Source organism: Sceloporus occidentalis, unplaced genomic scaffold (genome assembly GCF_023333645.1).
Source record: "Sceloporus occidentalis isolate IW3139 unplaced genomic scaffold, rSceOcc1.0.p SCAF_6, whole genome shotgun sequence".
NCBI classification, from domain to species: domain Eukaryota; kingdom Metazoa; phylum Chordata; class Lepidosauria; order Squamata; family Phrynosomatidae; genus Sceloporus; species Sceloporus occidentalis.
Window position 1 is genome coordinate 92,482,276 of NW_028316986.1, and position 23,692 is coordinate 92,505,967.

At 40.2% G+C, this 23,692-nt stretch overlaps 1 protein-coding gene across 2 annotated transcripts in view; it reads right to left on the reverse strand.

The window, feature by feature from the left end:
* LOC149311108 (ectonucleotide pyrophosphatase/phosphodiesterase family member 1-like) overlaps positions 1–23,692 on the reverse strand; it is a 65,842-nt gene that overhangs the window by 27,801 nt on the left and 14,349 nt on the right. For both annotated transcript variants that reach the window (XM_089530356.1, XM_089530355.1), the window contains exons 2-8: positions 16,791–16,863; positions 15,244–15,360; positions 12,338–12,463; positions 11,323–11,383; positions 7,825–7,922; positions 3,343–3,422; positions 48–167 (exon numbers count right to left, since the gene is read on the reverse strand). In XM_089530356.1, coding sequence (XP_089386482.1) covers positions 48–167; positions 3,343–3,422; positions 7,825–7,922; positions 11,323–11,383; positions 12,338–12,463; positions 15,244–15,360; positions 16,791–16,863 — 675 coding nt within the window. The remainder of the gene's footprint in view (positions 1–47; positions 168–3,342; positions 3,423–7,824; positions 7,923–11,322; positions 11,384–12,337; positions 12,464–15,243; positions 15,361–16,790; positions 16,864–23,692) is intronic.

The following is a 23,692-nucleotide window of genomic DNA, read 5'->3' on the forward strand; positions in this document are numbered from 1 at the left end:
ATATATGTAATATATGTAATGGCAGGATATGTAAAATTAATACTTACTGGCTGACCTTGGTACCACTGGGGGCTGAACTTCTCCTTGTTTCTGAGTGTGAAATATGCATTTCTCTTAGGGTCATACATTTTGTTATCCACGAGGCCATGGGATTCTGGGTAAAGGCCCTGCAACAAACATAGATCCATTATGTTCATATCAAACTTGGTCAGAATCCTCTATGGCACTTACAAAAGAAAAAACTACAGTTATGCAATCATAAGGATTACATATTCATAATCCCTAGAGAGATAGGAAAGTCCCCCATTCCCTGCTTATCGGGACACAACTGCTGTGATCAATGTGGGTCTGTTCCTTTGTCACTCGGGAAGTAGTTGGCTGAAAGCCCCAGTTCATCTCGTGCAAGCAATCTCCAGCAATTGCAAAAGGGGTCTTGCTTCTGCCTGTTGCAGCTTATGGAAGTGAATGGGATCATCAGCCAGTTGCTTCCTGATCAACAGGAAAACAGACCCCATCAATCACTATGGCTACTTCCCAGTAAATGGGGATTGTGGTGACTGGAATGGGATTCACTCAGTAGCCCTGTAACTATGCTGCTTATGCATCTGTAAATCCCATACAGGATTCTGGCCATTGTGTCTGCTGTTGCTTGTTCAGAGACAAAAAACTACATTTAGATAATAATGCCTGGAACCCCCATCAACCTTGCTTCTCACTAAAAGACCATATAAAAAGATATAGCACAGGTCTGTTAAAAGTCACACCCTCAACAATCAGTTAGTTTAAACTGACTGAAATCTAAATAAAAAGCTCTTTGCCTTCTCTCAGACTGTCTTAGTATGGCAAGGATAGTTCTGATAAATCCTCTTTCATCCCACCTTTTCAACTTGTTTTAAAATGCCCAAGTTTCTCTCTCCTCCTCCCACTGTCCTACTGTTCCTGCAACTCACTTCGATTGCTGCAAATTGAGTTCATACTACAACAGTAGTTTGCACTCCGTTAAGTCAGCAGGGTGGCAAGGAGAGGAGAGGGTTGAATCTTGCCCTTCCCTGTAGATTTAGGTAAAAGTATATGGCTGCAGCCTCTCCTAGCTTGTGTATTCTTCCTAATTAGTAAATTTTGTCATCTTGACCACTCTCTGATGTAACTTGGCAACATGTGTCCCAGTTTTCATCTGTGAAATATTGCAGGGTATGTGATAGTCTAGTCATAACTGATTGTAGGGTACCATAGACTAAATACCTTAAAGGTACCAAATTCCATTGGATCTTGGAATTAAGCAGGGCCAGCCCTGGTTAGTACTTAGATAGGAGACCACCAACAAATACCAAGTACTGTAGATTATATTTCAGAGGAAGAAACTGAGCAAACTACCTTGGAGTATTCCTTGCCTAAGAAAACCCTATGAAATTCACAAGTCACCATAAGTCAACAGGTGTCTTGAAGGCACATACACACAGGATGATGTTTCCAGCCCCCCTCCCCCCCCCCCCACACCACACCAGCAAGTGAGTGTACCACAATTAGAAGCAGCACCCTGTTTCAATTCCTCATCACACCAGAGAATGCTGCTGTGAAGGGTCTGGGAACATCATCCTGCTGTGGCACCATGTTAGAACTTTCTTCCCTTCTCCCCCTGCAACCTTCTGGGCTCTCAGGAATCCAGCTCTGGAGAGTCTCCCAGTCCTTTAGTCTTGGTGGAGCATGGGTTGGGATGAATCATAGAATCATAGAATCATAGAATCGTAGAGTTGGAAGAGACCACTAGGGCCATCCAGTCCAACCCCCTGCCATGCAGGAAATCCAAATCAAAGCATCCCTGACAGATGGCCATCCAGCCTCTGTTTAAAGACCTCCAAGGAAGGAGACTCTATCACCTTCCAAGGAAGTGCATTCCACTGTCGAACAGCCCTTACTGTCAGGAAGTTCCTCCTAATGTTGAGGTGGAATCTCTTTTCCTGTAGCTTGCATCCATTGTTCCAGGTCCTGTTCTCTGGAGCAGCAGAAAACAAGCTTGCTCCCTCCTCAATATGACATCCTTTCAAATATTTAAACAGGGCTATCATATCACCTCTTAACCTTCTTTTCTCCAGGCTAAACATCCCCAGCTCCCTAAGTCGTTCCTCATAGGGCATGGTTTCCAGACCCTTCACCATTTTTGTCGCCCTCCTCTGGACACGCTCCAGTTTCTCAATGTCCTTTCTGAATTGTGGCGCCCAGAACTGGACACAATATTCTAGGTGGGGCCTGACCAAAGCAGAATACAGTGGCACTATTACTTCTCTTGATCTAGACACTATACTTCTATTGATGCAGCCTAAAATAGCATTGGCCTTTTTAGCTGCCGCATCACACTGTTCACTCATGTTCAACTTGTGGTCTACTTGGACTCCTAGATCCCTTTCACACGTAGTTTCATTCAGCCAGGTGTCACCCATCCTATATCTGTGCATTTTATTTTTCTGCCCTAAGTGCAATACCTTACATTTCTCTGTGTTGAATTTCATTTTGTTAGCTTTGGCCCAGCTTTCTAGTCTTCTCCCTGTTTTTGTTGATCAAACAGTCCCATCAAAGGAACCAACTTATAAGATCCTGTATTTTGCTCTCTACCTCTAGATCAGAAGTAGGAAACATGTCTTTTACAGGCTATGTGCAACTATCAAAGTCTGTTTCTGATCCCCAGGTCACTGCCTCCCCAATCCAACAGGACAGCCTTAGATTCTAGATATTTCAGAGCTACGTGTATTTTCATCATTAGTTTTTCGGAGTAATTGTTCCAATTTTGTGCACCAGTTCTCAAAATCTGCAATGGAACTACAGCCTAAATTCTCTTCAAAATATTCTGCTTACATAGTTGCAGAGTTCTGCATAACTACTGTCATTTCCCCCAAGTTAACATTATTGCTTTTATTTCATTTTATTTATATCCTGCTCTTCAACTAATATGGGACTCAGGGTGCCTTAGGATAGCGCTAAAAACCAGATGGTTTTAAAAAATTAGAACACAAATTATTATTTTTTTATTTTATTTATATACCACTATTCCAGAGATCATAGCGGTGAACAGCAAGTAAGCTAATTTGCAAGTAAGCTAATTAATCATATCATATTGAACAACATTACATATGAACTCACCTAAAACATTACAATATAGAGAAAACATACAGCCCATCCCACATAAAGACACTCTTCTGTATATCCAATTAATCCTCAAATGCCTATTTAAATTTTAAAAAATTGTATGCCAGTGAAAGGTAAAAAATGAAATTGTATAAAACCCATATTATTCAAGAATAAGGTGATGCAATTCAGAGGAGACAGGAATAAAAAAAAATCTCTTACCGTGACAATGCTATAATGATTGGGAAATGTTTTTGAGGGATACACTGGTCTCATGCCACGGGTGTATGTTCCACAGTTCCCTGGTGGTGGACAAAAATAAAACGAAAAACATTGTTTCATAAGATAATATAACTTTACATATCAAATATGGAGAGAATCTTTTTTATTAAACAATTGATTAAACAATTTTTTAAAAAATCTTACAAAATTACATTCAAATCAATATACGTCAGTCTGATATGTCAAACAATCAATATTCAATCAAACATTAAATTTCGTGCATCTAATTACTGCAGCCCTAATATCTTATCACAGCTTAAGACAATTCGTCAGTGAAGAAGAGGAGTGTTTCTTGAACATTACTAGAATAGTAATTCTTTCTTCCCTTGCTCTCTAACATCTACCTTCTTTACCCAAATATAGAGAAAGTCTTAAAACAATGTGGCAGAATGAACATTCTGAAACATCATCTAAATCCTCTCACATTTGGTAGCTAGCTGGAAGATGACTGCATAGAACAGATATGAAGAATATGTTTTTGGACTACAACTCCCATGCTCCTTCACATTTGGCTAGGAGAGATTGGAGTTATGGTCCATAACAGCTAGAGAACCCAGAGCCCCAAACCCTTTGTGTAGAAGAATCACCTCTGTCTTTCCCTGCTCCTCCCTGTTCAGGGCATTTTTCACCCAGTGCTGTGTCCCTTTTTTTGCAGGAGGGCTTGCAGAAAATCAAACAGGGCTGCTGTCACATGGCAGAATTAATGCAGTCTGATACCACTTTATCTGTCATGGCTCCATCCTATGGAATCCTGTGATTTGTAGTTGGTTGTGGCACCAAGCTCTCTGTGCCACAAAACTCTGACAAAATACAAATTGCAGAACTCCATAGCAATGAGCCATGGCAGTTAAAGCAGTGTCAAAATGCATTAATTCTGTAGTGTACATCCAAACAAGATAATTTAAGAAACTGCTTCACCAAAACTGGGAGGAAACATGTGGTACTCCCTCTTCTCACAGAAATGAACAAAACCAGAATTACACATGAAATGTTGACATTCATATTTTGCCACTCCAGGAATGCAGCTGTTAAAAAGAACTCTACTTCTTCTGGTATTCAGTTTATGAGAACCAGACAGTACTGGCACTATTAACTGAGTATTTAGAAATCTGAACAAACAGCTGAAAATCCATTTATTTCTATGTTCTTTTGCTTTTCGTGGAAACAGAGAAGCCACAAAAAAGGTCATCCTCAGAACTCAGACTAGCTGCTCAAATACACTATAAAAAATCTTTTCATCTCATTCTCACACTCACATGTGATTCATGATCAAATAGGGTAATGGGAGGTAATCCTTTCATATAATTCCACTTTAATCACCATGGCAATATTCTGCAGAATCCTGGGGTTTGTAGTTTGGTCGGAGGTACAAGAGCTCTCTGGCTGAAAAGTCTAAAGATTCATCCCTAAATTGCAAATCTCAGGATTCCCTGTGGTGGAGCCATGGCCAATGAAGTCGAATCATAGTTGTATAATTGTGTGGTGTTAAAGGATCACTGGGGGGGGAAAAACATCTTGATAGTCATATTATTAGACCACATGACCTTCCTCCTTAATTTCACTCCCTTTTTTCATACAACAGTTTCTTGAGATTAAGCCAGATAAGTCAACATTTGATAAGAACTGGAAGAAGTACAGCTTTTCTATTCAGGCAAATCCATAAGGTCACACTTTGTAATCAGTTAAATGTGTTTGATTTAAAAAAAAGAAAGCAAAAGCAATACTTTTGTTTTTCAGCTCACTAAACATTGCACTGATATTAAAGCATTCAACACTCCTACTGCCTCAAAATGATAGGAACTCACAAACTGTACAAGGAAAACAGGTAAACTACTGTAAAATGAAAATTATTATGCTTTTGCAAAAGGCATCCACAAAAGAGCTCAGCAACATAACAAAACATTGAAAAGTATAGATAGGATGGGTGACACCTGGCTTAACAACAGTACATGTGAAAGGGATCTAGGAGACCATATGTTGAACATGAGTCAACAGTGTGATGCGGCAGCTATAAAGGCAAATACAATTCTAAGATGCATCAATAAAAGTATAGTGTCTAGATCAAGGGAAGTAATAAAGCTTCTCTATTTAGCTTTGGTCAGGCCTCGCTTGGAATACTGCGTCCAGTTCTGGGCACCACAATTCAAAAAAGGTATTGACAAGCTAGAGCATGTCCAGAGGAGGGAGACCAAAATGGTGAAGGGTCTGTAAACCATGTCCTATGAGGAGAGACTTAGGGAGCTGGATATATTTAGCCTGGAGAAGAGATGGTTAAGAGGAGATATGATAGCACTGTTTAAGTATTTCAAGGGGTGTCATACTAAGGAGGAAGCAAGCTTGTTTTCTGCTGTTCCAGAGAATAGGACCCAGAACAATGGATGCAAGCTACAGAAAAAGAGATTCCACCTCAGCATTAGGAGGAACCTCCTGAAGTAACAGCTGTTAGACAGTGGGATACACTTCCTTGGAGAATGGTGGAGTCGCCCTCTTGGAAGGTTTTTAAACAGAGGCTGGATGGCCATCTGCTTTGAGTGTGAGTTCCTGCATGGCAGGGGGGGGGTTAGACTGGATGGTGCTTGTGGTCTCTTCCAACTCTATGATTTTTTGATTCCACTCCCTTCACAAGTTTCTAGATAAAAGCTTAAATAGACAACATCTATGGGCTGTTTTTTTTACATTACTATGGGCTGGAATTCTCTTGGTACACTTGACATATGAAGTAAGCATGGTGTAGTGATTTCAATATTGGACTACAATTCTGGAGACTAGGATTCAAATCCGTGTTCAGCTATGGAAATCTACTCGGTGACCCTGGGCAAGTCACACTCTCTCCAATGAAGGCAAAGGCAAATGCCCTCTGAACAAATCTTGCCAAGAAACCCCCACGATAGGGTTGCCTTAGGGTTGCCATAAGTTGGGCATGACTTGAAAACACACAACGACAATGACAATAAGTGGGCTATTGATTGCAGAAGGAAGGAAAAGCAGATAAAATCTGCCAGCTCCAAACAGTCTGTTTCACTAATACCTTCTTTCTTCCAGAGCTGCTACACCTGTGACTTCACCATATGCAAGCATAGTTGCCCCAGCAATGGACTGCAAATGTCTGCTTCACAAACTGATGCAGTGTTTTATTATTTTCAACAAGCTATAGCAAAGATGCTACTCCTGTTGTTCTTCCCACCACAATGTATCCTGGGAAAGATTCAAAGATCTATGAATATGCCTCACCTCCTGCATTAACTATTTTTAGTTCCCCAAAACCAACCTCGTGGCTCCAAAAAGTTTATCTTAAAAGTTAGGGAATATTGCAGAATGGTACGGGAGATGGCATAGGGTTAATGGGCAGAGGAGAAAGTTCACAGAAGTCCAAGGGCACTTTTGTCTAAGAACTCTGAATCCAATTTTGGATACAATAGGTTGGGCCCTATGACCCGGTACAGATTAGAAGAAAGGGGCGGACAGAGGCTGCTCCTTTCACCTCCAGATCGTTGCCACAGCAACTGCATGGCTGTGATGACGATCCGCCCCCAATAGAAGCTCTGAAATGGAGCTTCTTCCTGCAATGCCACTAAGGTGCTATTTGCGACTTGGGGCGTCACGGTGACGTGTCTTGTGCGGTGCGCCGTTAGGACGTTATGAAGCGTTATGGTTCCATTTTTGTAGTCTCTGCACAGGCGCAGAAGAGATATCCTGGCGGTTCTCCCCTCCCCCGCAACCGTCATTATTGTTATTTTGAATAGCAAGCTGGGAACGAAACCGCAATTGCAGAAATGCGCAATTGTAGTGCTTTGTAAGTACACACTTGTGGTAATAACATTTAGATTGCGCTTTTGAGATGTTATTAACGATTTAAATTGTTAATACAATCTGATGGGAACATGACACTTTGATAACTTGTGGGCAACACAATCATCCCGACGTCATGTGATCATCTCCTTTGCAACTGCGCAATGGTAACAGGAAAAAAAACCAGGAGCATGATGCTTTCTCCCCCGTGTGATAAACTCCTCGGTTGTAATACCGCCTCGATCCGCAAGGAAAGGCGGGAAATATAAATTATTATTATTATTATTAAATCCTATGACGCAAAATGTTTTGTCTCACCAATTTTTCCATGTTTGGGAATGTGGTTACTGAAAAATTATCATTTCCCAGCCACAGAAACAGTTCCTTAATCATGTCAACACATTGACAGAGCCTAAGCTTGACTCTCTCAAGTTTACTTCTCTCTCTTGAATCATCTCACACTATGAAGCTGCTGTCTTTATTTGGGTCCATAGGTGTTTACAGGAGGTGTCAAGGAGTTCAGGGCAGCAGACAGTGTGCACAGGGAAAAAATGTTTCATTCAATTATTATTTTTTATTATTTTCTTAAGACATAAACAGAGCTCTTCTTGCTGAGACAGAGTAGCTACTCACGTAATTTGTTAATAACAGGAAGAAGTCCACCCCATGTGTGCAAATACTCTGCTCTGAATCCATCCAAAGAAAACAGCAAGACTGGAGGTTTTGTAAACCTGAGCAATCAGAAATGAGATGGTTAAAGGCAAGTCGTTGACATTAGCTTCTTTCCTAGGCACTCTTTCAGAAAAGCCTGCTATTATTTGTTTGGTTGTTGCATATACATTCTGCCTTTCCTCTAATCAGCAGAGGACATGGTTCATCTGCTCAGCAACACTGTGAGATAGTGTAGCAGTATTGTGTAGCACTATCTCGGTGGTGGTATTACACTACACAATATTACTGTGGTTCCGCTTTAGCTGGCATGGTTCGATCCTGTGGTATCCTGAATTTAGGTAGAGGCACTTAGAATTCTCAGCCAGAAAGCTCCTCTTAAGCTCTTCCCTGTAGACTCAGGCAAAAGCAAACTGCTGCAGCCTCTCCTATCTTGTCTTCCTCATTAGTAACTTTGGCCATCTTGACCACACTCTGATTTTGCTTGGCCACCCAGTTTTCATCTGTGAATTGTTGGAGAGTATGGAAGTACAGAGGAGTACTTATGTCAACAGACATCCCTTCTACTTGTGCAGGCATCAGTCTTCTCTAACTACAAATCCCGAGATTCATGGATTGTTGCCATAGCAGCTGGAAGTGTAGTACAGTGCTATTCATGCATCTGAGGAAGTAAGCTAAAGTCTACAACAGCTTATGCTACCAACTTCTTTCTTTCTCACGGTTAGTCTCAAAGGTGGTTAAAGGTGCTTTTGTATACAGCACCATCAGTGTATTGTGTGCAATGCCCCCCCGCCCCCCCCCCCCCATTAAGAGCCCATAGTCACAGAGTGAGTTTCAGAGCTGAAAGGACATACCAACCTAGTTCAAATTCTTGTTCAAAAATCTAACCATCACACAAGGAGTGGGAAATACAGTATATAGTTCATGGGCAAATGCAGGCCCCACTTTTGCAAAAATTGTTGATCTTGTCAGAAAATATTCCAGAATACTCCCATACTATGTCAAGATCAACATTTTTAGCTCTGAAAAACACTGGGTGAGTATATGTCAGTCACTCTTATGCATACAGCAGAAGGGATATCTAATAGAAATGCATACTCTCAAATGATCCTAGCTTGGCAGGGACAGTCCCAATTAATCTTTTGTTATCCCACTTTATAAGCTACTTTTAAAATATCTCAGGCCCGGTACAAATTAGGAGAAAGGGGTGGCCTCTGGATCGTTGGCAATTGCACGGCTGCAACAATGATCTGCTGGAAAAAGGAGATCCGAAATGGAACTCCTTACCCACGATGCTGCCAAGGCACCAATTGCACCCTGGGGCGTCGCTGTGACATGTCTTGTGTGCCGTGCCTTGTGTGCCGCGCCATTTGGACGCGTCACACAAGATTCGTCATGGATGCGCATGCCGATGGCTCTGCATCAGGATGGTGCTGCCCATACATATTAGAGTTCAGGAGCATGCAGTTGCTGCACGCTCCCAAACCCTAGTATTGGCAGCGCCATGCTGCTTTTAGCCCATGTGTACCGGGCCTTTGTTTCTCTCTCCTAAGGACTGGAGCACAACTTTGGCACAGCTTCTGACCTCTTAAGATGCATGTGTCATTTAAACAGCATACCTCTAAAGTGATCTGAAGCAGCTTTATTTTGTCCTGTTTGGGCCCTTACTTCCCAAGTGGGTGAAAATAGTTGGTTATCTTTTACTTAACAAAAGATTTCCTATGCTATCCTATCCTATCTGGCAATTTGGATTTGGCAATTCAGATACCAGCTCCTCCTCCCCATCTTCATGCACAAGTCTTTCATTTAAGAACCAACAAAACTGCAGGAATACAACAGGTTTCTTAATACTAAGGCTGCCACCTTAGTGGGAAGTAAGAACCACATGGGATCAATAAAGGTTTTGTGTTAAAGATGATTTGGATTGCATTGGTTGGCTATATTTTCCTGTAAAAATGTAGTTTTCTAAGACTGATGTTTTAATTTACATTCTCTCCAATATAAGAGCTTCAGATCACTGCTTGAGGACAAACTCTAATTGACTGAAATAATTAGCCATTTTTTTAACGACTGGAAAGCAAATTCTTTTTTCTTTCTTCTTCTTCTTCCTCTTTTGCAAATTGTTTCTAAATAAATATTAGCAAGAAAGCCTTAAGTTAATATCTAGATAACAGCATGTGGTGTGTGCAAACTCTTTCTCTTGTGTGTACACAAATCACACCCAGGAAAATTGACTGGTCTCAAATTTTAGGGAAGACAATTGTACACAAACTAGCATTCACAGATACAAAGACAATTCTAAGTGAACAGATCTAGATTAGCTGCTGCCACTGTGTGCCTATCTGCTACACGATTTGCAAAAAGGAGACAAGTCACCATATTTAGATTATTCTAGTTCAAAGTAATTCATTATTTGAACTTCTTTCACATTTGCCAAGGGAGTGTGTGGCATCTTCATAGGAACAAAAGAGTTCAGAATTTTTTAAAATAAATAAATAAATAAGAAATTATATTCTTAATTTGGTTTTCCAATTCATCTGAAACCATCTTTCCTCTTCTTGAAAAAGCGGCAGAAGATGTTTGTAGATGGGCTGGATATGGTGGATATGGGCTGCCTACAGCTCAGGCTCAGGTAAATGTTATAAGACCCATTTTGATCTTTTAGATCCTGGATCTCTCCCACGAACAGAGACTTCCCACTGTTGTTAGGCTGCAATTCCCCGCAACCCCTGTCAGGATAATCAATGGAAAAGTGGAATGCTTGGAATTGCAGGCCTACAACAACCTTTGCAGGGCCACATGATTTTTACTAAATGAACATTACAGAAGTGCAATGTTAAAAATCTAGAAAGAATCAAGGAGTGAAGTTCAACCCCAAATAAGTTTACCTAGGTTCTTTTTACTGATATTTGTGGTAGCGCTTTGTATGAGGGAATTACTAATTCTGGCTGGAGCACAAAGTGTAAATAAGATTGATACAACAGCCAGGTTAATACAAATTTGATTTGGGTCATATGCTTTTAAACTTCTAACTGGAAGTCTTCCTACACATTTTTCATGTGCAAATCTCATATTCTGTATGATTACAATATGGCCACAAAAGTGCCCCAGAAACATCTTATCACAGAAAGCTTCAAACATATTCTGCTAAAGTCTACCACAAGCAGACTTACAGAAGTTCATCCAAAGGTAAGTAAACTTGTGCCATGTTCATTTAGAATGTGATGAGCAAGAATAAATGGTATCTGTTAATACAGCAGTTAAGTTCTCCCCTTTGCAACCTGTTTCTTATCACAAGTCTAATTGCTTATGAACTTTTAAGCAGCCTGTTCCTTGGAACTTTTCTGTTGCTATCCTGAGTTACTCTTTTATGGAAATGTTTATATTTCCACTGAAGAAGCATAAGCAGCCTTAAGTAGCTTACTTTTAGAACAATGTGAAATGAAGATCAAATTGCCTTACCCTTCTGGACACTGAGGTTCATTTAACTCCTCACATTTATCTTCAAGCCAGCTTGTCTTCCCTTATTAAAAGTGGGAAAAATGAGAATTTATTATATTAACCTTTTGCTTCTAAGAGGAGAAATTAATAGGACACCATTCTGGTTAAGCAACTGGTAGGGGAAATGAAAACAAAAACAGAATTACCTCAAACTGAAAATCATGAACATGGTCTCATAATGCTTTGTAAAAATCATTGTTGTATTATTATTTTACAATAAGAACCAGGATCTACAAATTCATTGTCACTAAAGAACAGCAGAATTAATTGAATGGTTTGTTGGCGGGCTGAAAAGCATTTTATGCTTTCTTTCTTCTAAATCTATTATTGTCATTACAATATATTTATATTTTTAGAATACCGTATACACCGTCCTAGAATACTTGCAAATGAAGGGCTGTTTATAAATCTTTAGTGGAATCCTGCTGGGGAGTTACAAATGTGTAACCTGAAGTTTTGCATTAATAACTGTGTGATATTTACAGTCCGTACATATTTCCTAGTTTATGGACATGAAAGGACTATTTAAGTCTCCTAATCCACACTTACTGGGATGCAGCTATGGTGATCAACCATTCCCCTGTAGATCAGGAAGGAGCTGCCCAATGTTCCCATCCACCCTCCTCACATGAGCGATCTCCGGTATGAGGGGGAATTGCTATAGGAATCCTGCTTCTGCCTCTTGCAATGGCGAATGCTCATGGGAGGAAGTGGGAACATCACTCAGCTGCTTCCCAGTCAACAGGGAAATTAACCCCCATTGATCGCAGTGGCTACTTTCTGGTGAGGATGGGGAAAGGGCATGCTAGAATTCACTACCTAGCTTTGTAATTACAGAGGTTATGCATTTGTAACTCCACATGATTTGAGCCATAACATATAAAATATATAAGATGCAACTGTTGGATGGAGCAGAATAAACAGACTCCTTTTACTATTTCAGTGATGCCAGAATAAAGCAAATAGTATGGTTTACCTTCACAAACTGCATAATAATTGGCACAGCAATTATTATTTTTCACACAGTCATCTGAACAGGAACAGCGATATTCTGGTCGGTTCTTCTCTCCGCACCGAAATTTAGTACAGGTCCATATATGAGCTGTAAACACAAAGGACCCACTTTTAATTAAACACAGCTTAACAGGGCACTCTGAACAAAATGGTACATCAGATTATGGTGATATGGCCACATACTTTAAAAAAACTGTTTCTTCACTTGGTCTTTCTGACATGTTGCTGAGTTGGAGCAGAGGAAACCTTGTCATTGTATTTTAGACCAAGCCAACTCTGTTATTGAGGGGGCTTGTTCACACACTTCCCCTGGCAGGCTTACCAAATAGTTTTGGAATATGGAGATTAGCTACAGAGGAGAGGGCATCACAGCAGAACTTGAAATTGGTTACACTTATTGTTTCAAGAGAGAGAGAGAGAGAGAGAGAGAGAGAGAGAACCACCTGCACTCACATGCAAAAGTCAGTTACTACTAGGGTTACAATTTTTTTAAATAATTCTTTACTTTTCTATTTCCTCAAAGTAACTAAACCAGCTACTTTTAGTTCTTTTTTTGGGGGGGAGGGGGGATCTTAATGCTAGCAGCCACTATTCTGTGATATAAATCCCTTTCTCTTCCTGTCTACCACATTGATATCCCAACTGTAAGAATGGATCAAAGACAGCAGATAAGCCAGCACTTCAGCCTCCTTTCCCTACAACTGTAACTTTTCACAGTTACATCCCCAGAGGAATTAAGTTATGCCTTGTAAGTTACCACTGTAATATAAGAGTTATACACATTGAGTACACCTTATCCAAAATGCTTGGATCAGAAGTGTTCTGCATTTCATAGTTTTTCAAATTTTAGAATACCTGTATTTGCATATACATAATACACAATATACAACACAAATAACATAGTACTGTACATACTGTGTTTGCAAGGCTGGAGAGAAATGAGAGGTGTGAGGCTGGAGAGAGATACAGCTAGAGAGAGGTGTGAGAGATGCATGGCTAGATAGATATGCAGCTGGAGAGAGACTGAGGATCTATGAAATAGTGGGTACCCAAGCATAGTGCTCAGGGCGAATCCATGCCTTCTGCCATTTCACAGTTTCTCATGTCTCTCTCCAGTGGTATCTCTCTCCACAATTTTGTTTATTCATTACTTGTGTTGTGTATCAGATGTGAGGCTGGAGTGGGACTGAGGATCTAACAGATGAAAGAGCAGGAGTGCTAATGCCACCACTGCCACCTCAAAGACAGAAGCAGGAGGCCTGCAGCAAAACATTTCAGTTTTGGGAGGTTTACAGATTTTGGATTTCCAGATTAGGGTTGCTCAACCTGTGCCTTGGCTATGGGGGAAAGGAATTAATGATAGGAAAAGGACTTCTCTACCATGGCACCCCAGTTATGGAATACCCCCCCACACACATACACACATTTTAGATTGGTGCCAGAACTGCTGTCATTCCAGCACCAAATAAAAACATGGTTATTTACTAGAGCCTCTGGGTACCTAATTGACTTTATACAAGTGTATGATTTTAAATTGTTGTCAACTCTTTTAAGATGGTTTCAACTATTGGACTTTAACTTCTTAAATTGTTTAATATGTTTTGACATTTTATATCCATTTTTATTGTTTGAATTTGGTCAAGTTGATTTTATTATATGCTGCCCTGAGATCTTTAGTTACTGGGTGGGTAATAAATATTTAATTAATTAATTATAGCAAAGGCTGTAGTACAGAACCATGAAGTAACTATTCTTTATTTATTTTATTATAACTAGGCACTTCCAAGCCTTTGCCATTTCTGGGCCTTGCAACATCTTTGAATTTCTTATCTCTGGATGGTCATAATCTGCCATCACTGTCCAGGAGATGCATTAGAATTTCATCTACAGTAGCACAAGTGGGAGCTTGGAGAAGCTGCTGTCTTTGGGACTCTTGGAAGGAAGAGCAGTGGAGGTCAGCAGTGAAGCAGCCCTGCTATCTTGCTACTTTAGATGGGTGCGAACAATAAATCTAGGCAACAGAAAAAGCCCACATCTGTGCTGCCTTTAATTCTCCTACTCAGTAGGAAGGAGAGAATAAAGAGTTCAGGGAGCAGCACAACTGATGTCTGTAGTACTGGGATGGGAATTATATGCCTTGCAGATGTTACTGGACTGCAGTTTCCAGTATTCCTCAACAATGGGTCTGCTGACCAAGGATTCTGGGAGTTGTAATCACCCACATCTGGATGGCGACATTATCCCTTGCCCCTGCTGTAGTGGTAATGCTTGTAATGGGTGTCAGCACTCAGAGGAGTACCCAATGTCACTATTTTAATTCTCCCAGAATGCCTCCGATGGAACATTGCTAGGAAAGAGGCACTGTGCAAATGAAAATGGCATTGAAGGGACAGTGTCCAACACTCTCGTGTGTAATGAAAAGGGGTTAAAAAATTGAAGTGGACAAGAACAACCCCTTTCCCCTGAAAAAAAAAATAGTTCAGGTCTCAGAAAACCCTCCTAGGGTCCAGCATTTACCCAAGCATAGCTAGTGTTGGCAATAGGCCTGATAACTCTACAGTTTTTTTAAATAAAATTGTCAAAAACAATGGAAAAATAGTTCCTGTCTTGATCATTTACCCACTGTTCAAGCCAGTATTATCCCATTCATACAGAAGAGAGAAAGAACATTATGGGTTTTATTGGTAGTAGAAATAAATCCAGAGGGATTGTGTTAAATTAATCCTATGACCATGAGAGAGTACAATAAGGACCAGTACGATTAAAAAAAAAAAATCAGCTGGTGTCTCTCTTCTAGCTCATCCACAAGCTGATCTGCTTCAAGGACAGGAACATTTTGAAAAAGAAAGGGGAGGAAGGTATGCTTACCAGGTTCTATACAGGCTTCTTGGAAATCTAAGCAGCAGTTCCCAAGTTTAGTGCATTCACTGTCACAGCGGCAGCTTCCAAATGTTCTCTCATAGCAACGTCCTTTGCAGGTTTTGACTGAAATATTTAGTATTTACTTCATGTTATGAGCTGAACAGTGATAATATATGGCAGTTAAGGCCTGGCATATGTTACAGGACATGTACAAGAAAAAAAGGAGTACACAACACACACAAAACCCCCAATATCTTTACACAGGAATCAATGTATTTTGCACGCCATTCACATTTTCTAACGAAAAGCATGTTTTCTGAGCAGGAAGAACAGTTTTGTACAAATGAACTTTTCACCAATAGAGCTCCAAAATGCCAGGAATCTCACTACCCATATTTTCCTTGATTATGTGCCCTGAGTGCCAATACATCATTTTTTTCAACAAGAAGGCAACAGGTATTTGTCACATCCCTAGACAGCAAATACCACCTTTTCTCCACTTTTATTTTATTTATTTATTTTAAAATTATTTATGCCAGACTCCTGTAACTTGGAACTTTTTGACTATATAGAACTACAGCTCTCGTGATCTCTCAACTAGTTATATATTTGGAAGGCACCAGGATGGGGAAGACCAATAATATTCTATGATATCCATGTGTACAAAGAGCTCCAAAGGCAGAAAGCTACTGCTGTGGTCAGTCATCATAACACTCCAAAAGGAGGAGTTTTGGGGGCAGGAGAGAGCCCACTTTTCCACCATTGCTCTAAGACAGCATACATGGGCCTCACCATTTTGCCAGCTAAATTTAACTCCCTCGCCCCCACACATACTTTCCATCACATTCAGTGAAGCAGTAATTAATTAAAATAATAGAATCTACCAGACTGAAAAACCTGGAAAACCATCCTTGTGTCTTGTGCCACAAAAGGTTTGGGGTGAGCTGGTAGATCTAATACATCTTGGCTCCCACTCAGGATTGGAATAATAGTCATAACCCTACACATCTTTACTCTTTACATAATGTGCACAATGGACCGTCTTCTAAGAAAGTACACATAGGAAGAACATACTTAGTAGGGAGTAAACCCCACTGAACACAGTGGTACCTAAGAGTACTGAAAAAGAATCCACAGGGTTAAAATATTATTCATTTGAATAATTACAGTTACTTTAATGACAATTACAGATCTAATAAAAACATAATCAGTAGCTTTCATAAATGCCATTTGTCATGACAAATGGACAGATTCCCATTACATCTTAGGGAACCAATCTGTTTTCATACATACAAAAATATACTAGTAGAAGTAGTTAAATTGTCTAATATAGCTCATACAAGCCTGGTTTATAGAAACATATTTTTGGTTTGAGAAGAATATGTTTCATATTGGAATATATTCAAACAATGACTCAAGTTGTTACTCACACTGAGTTGTTTTGTAACTTTTAAACACAGAGCCAATATGGAATGCTGTGCACTTAATGCATTCAAGATGCCTCTTTTTCATCAAAAAGACAGATACTTTTATCCGCAAGTTTCATTACTTACCATCTCGTGTACAGCTAGGTTTTAATCCAAATATACATCCTAGTATTGTTGTTAGGACAATAACACACAACACCTAGAACAGAAAATTTAAAAAAGTAAGGCTAATAGCACAGTTACACTACTTTGTTTTACTAATGCAAACAGAACTAAGAATTTAATTCTTTTCATATGAAAGGAAGTTGCTTTGGTTGTCCAATGCAACTACTGTAAGAGCTGGTTTCATTAGTGCCTAATGGACTAAACTAAGTCTAGTGTACTTTGGCCATATCATGAGAAGATATGACTCATTAGAAAAGACAATAATGCATGGTAAGGTAGAAGGCAATATGGAAAGAGGTAGATCACATTCCAGACGGATAGACTAGGGCTGCATCAGTACTGCAGAAATAATCTAATTTGACACCACTTTAACTGCCTGGCTAAATGCTATGGAATTCTGGGAAGTGTAATTTGTTGTGGCATCAGATGGTGGCACCATAGCAGTTAAAGTGGTGTCAAACCAGATTATTTCTATAGTGCAGATGAAGTCTCAGTTAAGGAAGCCACAGCCCTGCAAGACCTGAGCAGGGCTGCTGATGACAGGGTGACTTTGAGGTCTCCCATTCATGGGTTTGCCTTAAGTCTAAGTCAACCTGATGGCAGTTAACAACAACATCATCATCAACAACAACAACAACAACAATGGATCAAGATGCTCATGTGTCTGGAAAAAAGATGGTAAAGTTTTCCAGAGTGAATTCAACTATAAGCAATATATAATGATAAATAATAATTATTTATTTATATTTCCTGCCTCTCCCTGCGAATCGAGGCAGGATCACAACCAATAAAATGCATACAGAGATAAAAATAGAAAATTACAGTCAACATTAATACTTTAAATAAAATTAAATATAAGTTAAATAAATATAAATTGCAGAATCTTTAATATCACTATTGCGATTATTTGTCATAATGCCAGAAAGATCAATAATGTTCTTTAGAAAGTTCTCTCAAGCAAGAGGATAAAGAGCAGTCACCCTATCTCATGCAAAGTTGATTTTACATTTTGAAGTTACAAATACCAGGGTTGGGCCAAAATCTTTTACAGCCTAAGATTAAAGATTAAAATGGTGCAGCAGCGGCTGGTGGATTCCAGATCAGCCTCTCCATTCTCCCTCCACCTCACCCTTCCTCCCAGCCAGCCAAAACCAACACCATGCTGTTAGCCCTGAGCATAGCCCTAAACTGACCCTAAATATCCTCTTTGATATCATAATTGCTATCAACTCAGCCTCTATGATCCTAATATAGATGCCATCATGTAGAAACGAGCAAGTCACATCAGCTAGCTTAGGAGTCGCCAAGAGGATGTATGTTCCAAATCAGGACATGTCAGAGGAGGTCAGAGGTGAGGAAGAGTCTGGCTAGGAAACAATGGGATGGCTCCAGTTGGAGTAAACAACTCCATCTACCTGGCACCTTAAGCTGCCCTGCTGCAGGAATACACCTATTAACACCCCCAGGTTATACCTTTGGAAGACCCAAATTCAAAGTGTCACCTATGCATATCAAAGATTTAAACCATTTGGGCACATCGACTCTGGATTTTGCCCCAGGGAACAAATTTCCTATAAATTAGGGGATTTTACCTTTGTTTAGTTGGATTAGCTTGGTTTTCAGGCAGAGGTGCTGCCAGTTGGTACTTTGCTAGACCCCTATTTTGCTCACCAAACTCTGGTGGCATCAGGAGTGATGAGTTCCCTTTTTCCCATCCCAGAATGTCATCAGGAGGAGCAGTATCCTCTTGTGTCTTCATTAGAAAGCCTTATTCTGCTCCAACCTAACACCTTTGTTTCTCAAAGATATAGCCTTGTTAGTCTGTAGAATCAGTATGGGGAGGGATCTTGTAGTACCTTTGAGACTACTGAAAAAAAGAAATTGGCAGCATGAGCTTTCGTAGACCATTATTTCTCAGTTCTTGTGTGCTTGCATGAGTGATTGTTAAGAGTGTGTGTTGGTTTTTCCCTTTTAAATAAAATACAATTAATTGAGGATTTGCCTCTGTGGTTCTTCTTGCCTCCAACCTTGGTATACATAGGGATGAGCTACATAACCCAGCCAATACATAGAGCTAATATTTAATTCCCCAAGGGTGCACTAAATTTAAGGTAGACCTTCAGTCCTGGTTACAATACATTCCCCTGCTTTGCCAAACTTTTCATCCTCCTCATTTCCAAAGCCCCTTCCTTTGAATCCAATGTTTGCAGCCACTCCCAGGGAGGATCCAACTTCTCTCTCCTCTTCCCCCTCCCCCTCTCTCCTGGCCAGATGAACAACAATATACCTTCCTTTTATGGTGATGGCTGGAAACATCAGATTTACAGTGGAAAGACTTTGGAAATGAGGAGAATGCAAAGATTGTCAAAGTGGAGAAGGTATGATGTTACTTTTGTCTGGCTGGGAAGGAGGGCTAGCGAGAGGAGGAGGAGGAGGGAAGGTGGATTCTAGGAACCATGGCTGCTAACATCAGATTGAAAGTGGATGTACTTTGGCATTTCATTCTATACATTTAGTTTAAATTGAAACTGAACATACATGTCTCATTAAACTGTGATAGGTGTCCCCAAATAGTTAGAAGCCCAGTTTGTGCTGTTCCCTACTCATTGTGGACTGTACAGATGCCATTTTGGGGAACTGGCACAAGGACACTATTTCCAGCTACTTCTGTTCAGTTAGCTGAGTGACTGACAACAATTTTGGGCTAAAGAAATTCAAAACAGCATTCTAAAAAAGCATGTCCCTGTGGTCATTTTTCAGGCCAAACCTCAATATTTTTGCCCCCAAAACAAAATTATTAAATAGACAGGCACTCTATTAAATAGCAAACATATATTTAATTCACCCTACCAGCTACCTAAAGGCACCAGGTCCCATCTGACCTTCAATTATCCCTGGTTATTACTGTGTGCCTGCGTCATACGCAGGCATCTCTTATGCGGCTTCCAGCCAGAAAACGCAATGGTGTGCACGCTGCTGCGGGCTCAAGCCCCATTCACTTGAATGGGGCTTGAGCATCCGCATTTTTCCCTTATGCAGGGGGGTTCAGAATAGATCCCTTGCATAAGGGGAGGGCGGACTGTACTTGGGTGGGAGACCGCCAATGAATACCAGGTGCTGTAGGCTATATTTCAGAGAAAGGAACTGGCAAAACCAATTCTGAGTATTACCTAAGAAAACCCTATAAAATTCATGTAGTTGTCATAAATCTATAGATGACTTGAAGTCACATACACAAAGACCACTCCTTAACATCCAGCCATGTTCTGCAATCAGTGTTATACTTCTCACCGCCATATATAAAGCTATATGGTTATAATGCTTGGAACAAGATGTGAGGAAAAGGTACAAGTTGATGCTGTCAGGATAAGTTCTCCTAAGTGCTGCAAGGATACCTGGATGTATTATACAGGTAGGTAGTAGCAAAGATACATCTAAGTAAAAGTGTCATTCAGATAAAGTGAGAAAGAATGGCTAAGGAAAGCTTTCAACAACTGAAAAAGTTTGCAAATGTAAATAAAGATCCTTACATTATCATTCCAATCTATATTTACTACAATGCCTGTTGCTATGGTCTAGACCAGGGTGGGCACAGTATGACTCCAGGTACTGTTGGACTGCAACTCCCAGCATACTTCACCACAGGCTGTGATGACAAGATGTTGTAAGCTAGTAATTCAGTGAATTTACAAGTCTCATTCTACTGAATTACACAATGAAAGCAACTTTTTCCCCTTAAGAAATGAGTAAAAATCAGAAGTGAAAAGTAAAATGAGGCATGATCTGCATTTGGGAATTAAATCTTCCATGAAGAAAAAAACTGCTTATGCCTGATTTGTAAGAACAAGGAAATGCAAAGAAAACAAACAAAGTATTGTCTATATTGCTTCTCTGGAACACTGAATGCTGAAATAAGCTGAAAAGTCTACTGTTTTCAATGAAGGACAGAAATACCATAATCCTAAATGCAACAGGTCTAAAGTGAAATTTAATCAGCACTGGAGAAGCCACAGATCAGTTACAATTAGGGCTGCAGAATTAATGGAGTATGACACTGCTTTAACTGCCACTGCTCAATCGTATGGAATTCTGGGATCTGTAATTTTGTGAGTTATTTAGCCATCTCTGTCAGAGAGTTCTGGTGCCACCGCAAACTACAAATCCCATGATTTCATGGGATGGACTCATGGCAGTTAAAGTGGTGTCAAACTGCATTAATTCTACAGTGTGGCAAATGTAGTAAGCTCTTGCCTACTTTACAAATACAGTAAATAACCAGCAAGAGGAAGCTTGAGTGCATGCATATTTTTGCAACCTCATTTTTATTCTACAGATCATCCAGTCAAGATTTAATGTTATTTCTTTGTTCTCAGGCCTCCTAGATAACAAGCTACTTGGACTCCAAAGAATGGAAACCATTTTTGGACTGAAAAAAGGTAAAGGCTTCCCCTTTGACAAGTTTGTCTAGTCGTGTCTGGCTGTAAAGGGCAGTGCTCATCTTGGTTACTAAGTTGAGGGAACCAGCATTGGTAGAGATGACTCTGGTGGTCATGTGGCCAGCATGGCAGCGGAGAACAGTGTTACCTTCCCACCGAAGTGGTACCTATTTATCTGTTTGCACTTTTACATGCTTTCAAACTGTTAGGTTGGCAGAAGCTGAGAGTAGTGAAAAGAGCTAACTCCATCACACGTTGCTTGGGCCTTGAACTGCTAACCTGGTGACCTTGCGGTCATCAGAGTCAGCATCTTAACTGCTAAGCAAAAGGTTCCTGAAGTGTTCCTGAGGCATGAAGGTGTGATAGCCAGTCATGGTTCTAAATCGTCATTGAGGCATCCCGCTTCACTCCCATTGTCAAAGCATTCACAGAGCTGCCATTTCTTGAATAACGGATGTTCCCATTATTCAAGAAATGGCTGCTCTGCAAGCGCTTTGACAACGGGAGAGAAGCAAGATGCCTCAATGACGATTAAGAAGCATGACCAGATATCACACTTTTGTACTTCAGGAACGCTTCAGGAACTTTTTCCCGAATGTAAGCCTCCATGTGATAAGTGCCACAGAGTTTTCTTGGTAAGATGTATTCAGAGGTTTACCATTGCTTTTCTCTGAGGCTGAGAGTCTGACTTACCCATGGTCACCCAGTGGTTTTCTATGGCTGAATGGAGATTTGAACCCTGGTTTCCAGCGGCCTGGTTCAACAGTCAAAAAATAAAAATAATCCTATGAAAGGCACACTGAAATGTAGGGAAATGTGATATGATGGAGGCAAGGATGGTCACACATCAAACAGCAAAAAAATCATGTGTTTCACCTAGTTATAAACAGGTGAGTGTTTTCTTTATAATGGAAGAAGAATATATCAAAAACACTGAAGAAAAGCTAGAGGACAAAACTCAAAGCATTTACAATTTGCCTGATTGTGGCAAGAATAAAAAAGCCAAAGCCCCAAATGATTTCCTTAAAAATGGACAATGCCACACTCCCTCTCTTATTGTCCCATATGAACAGTTTTACATTAACAGTGGATATAGCTCATCTTAATGAGTAGTCCCACAGTATCATCATGTTCAGTAGAAAGTCTGAATCTTTTCCTGTGGTTAAAAAGTCTTACAGAAATGACCACGTTACTGTGAAGCTGCACTGATTCATCTCATTCCCGGTTCTTGCGCAAACCACACACAGGCAAGTTCACAATACCACAAACCTCAGAACAAAAATATTCTGATGTTTATAACAAGTTGGTCAAAGGTGATGCGGAGAGGCTTCAGAATCAGTGCACAATGCCTTGAACTTGAAACAGAAAATCTACTGATAAAGGATAGGAGAATTCCACAGAATAAATAAAAGTAAAGAGGGATGTATTTCAGAATGTTTAGAACTATTCATTTTTTCAAGAGAATAAATATCAGTTAGTAAATATTCAATGAGTACCTGCTATGGCATTGCAGTCCTATTGGGAATTACAACTGTTAATGATAAGTGGCATTTCCTATAAGTGTAGTGGTGATACTCCTTTTTCTGCCAAAAATTAAAAAGAAGAATGGCAGTGCACATTGTGAAGGAGTCCAGGAGCTGCAAACTGGCCTTCATGGCCACATATGGCCCATGGCTTCATAATTCCCATTGGTGAAATATAATGTAAGACATTCTCCGGAGTGCAACTTGCTATCAGCTGAAAACTCACTCCAAAGGAGCATGTTTGGACTCCAGCATTCTGAGATGCAAAGAAAAGACAAAATGACATTACTTTGCACTTTATTTCCATATATTTCCATAAGATGTATGCAAGTATGAAAAAGAAGTAGCTCCTGGTACAAGGACTGCTTGCTTATCTCTACTAAGATGTGACAAAGAAAAGACTGCCATAAACAGTACACACTCCTAAAATGCACTGGTGACTGGTAGCTTACACATCAGTGGGGTGGTGAATCACCTCTGGGTTTTAGCCTGAATTTTAAAGAAGCTTTGCAAAGTGCTGAACTCTGTCCCCTAAATTAGGCTTAGCGCCTTGGACAGGTCCTTTTAAATTCAGACAAAAACTACAAGCAATTTGAGTGCAATTCTTTGAGAATCCTCATTACCTCCTTGCCATTTTAACCAACTTGCCATCCCATCTTTGATAGAATCTTGCTATCTTCTCCCTAGAACTTGATAAGCAACATACAGTGGGCCCTCCCCTTACACAGGGATCTCTCCCCGTAAGGGGAAATCAACGTATGCTGGAGCCCCATTGGAAGTAATGGGGCTCGCACCCACAGCGCACAACAGTACATGCGCCATTACTTTTTCCGAGACACGCAAGGGGCTTTTCCAGCGTGGCTTTCAGTGTATGCTGTTAGAAAAAAACCTCTTTGTTATGGGT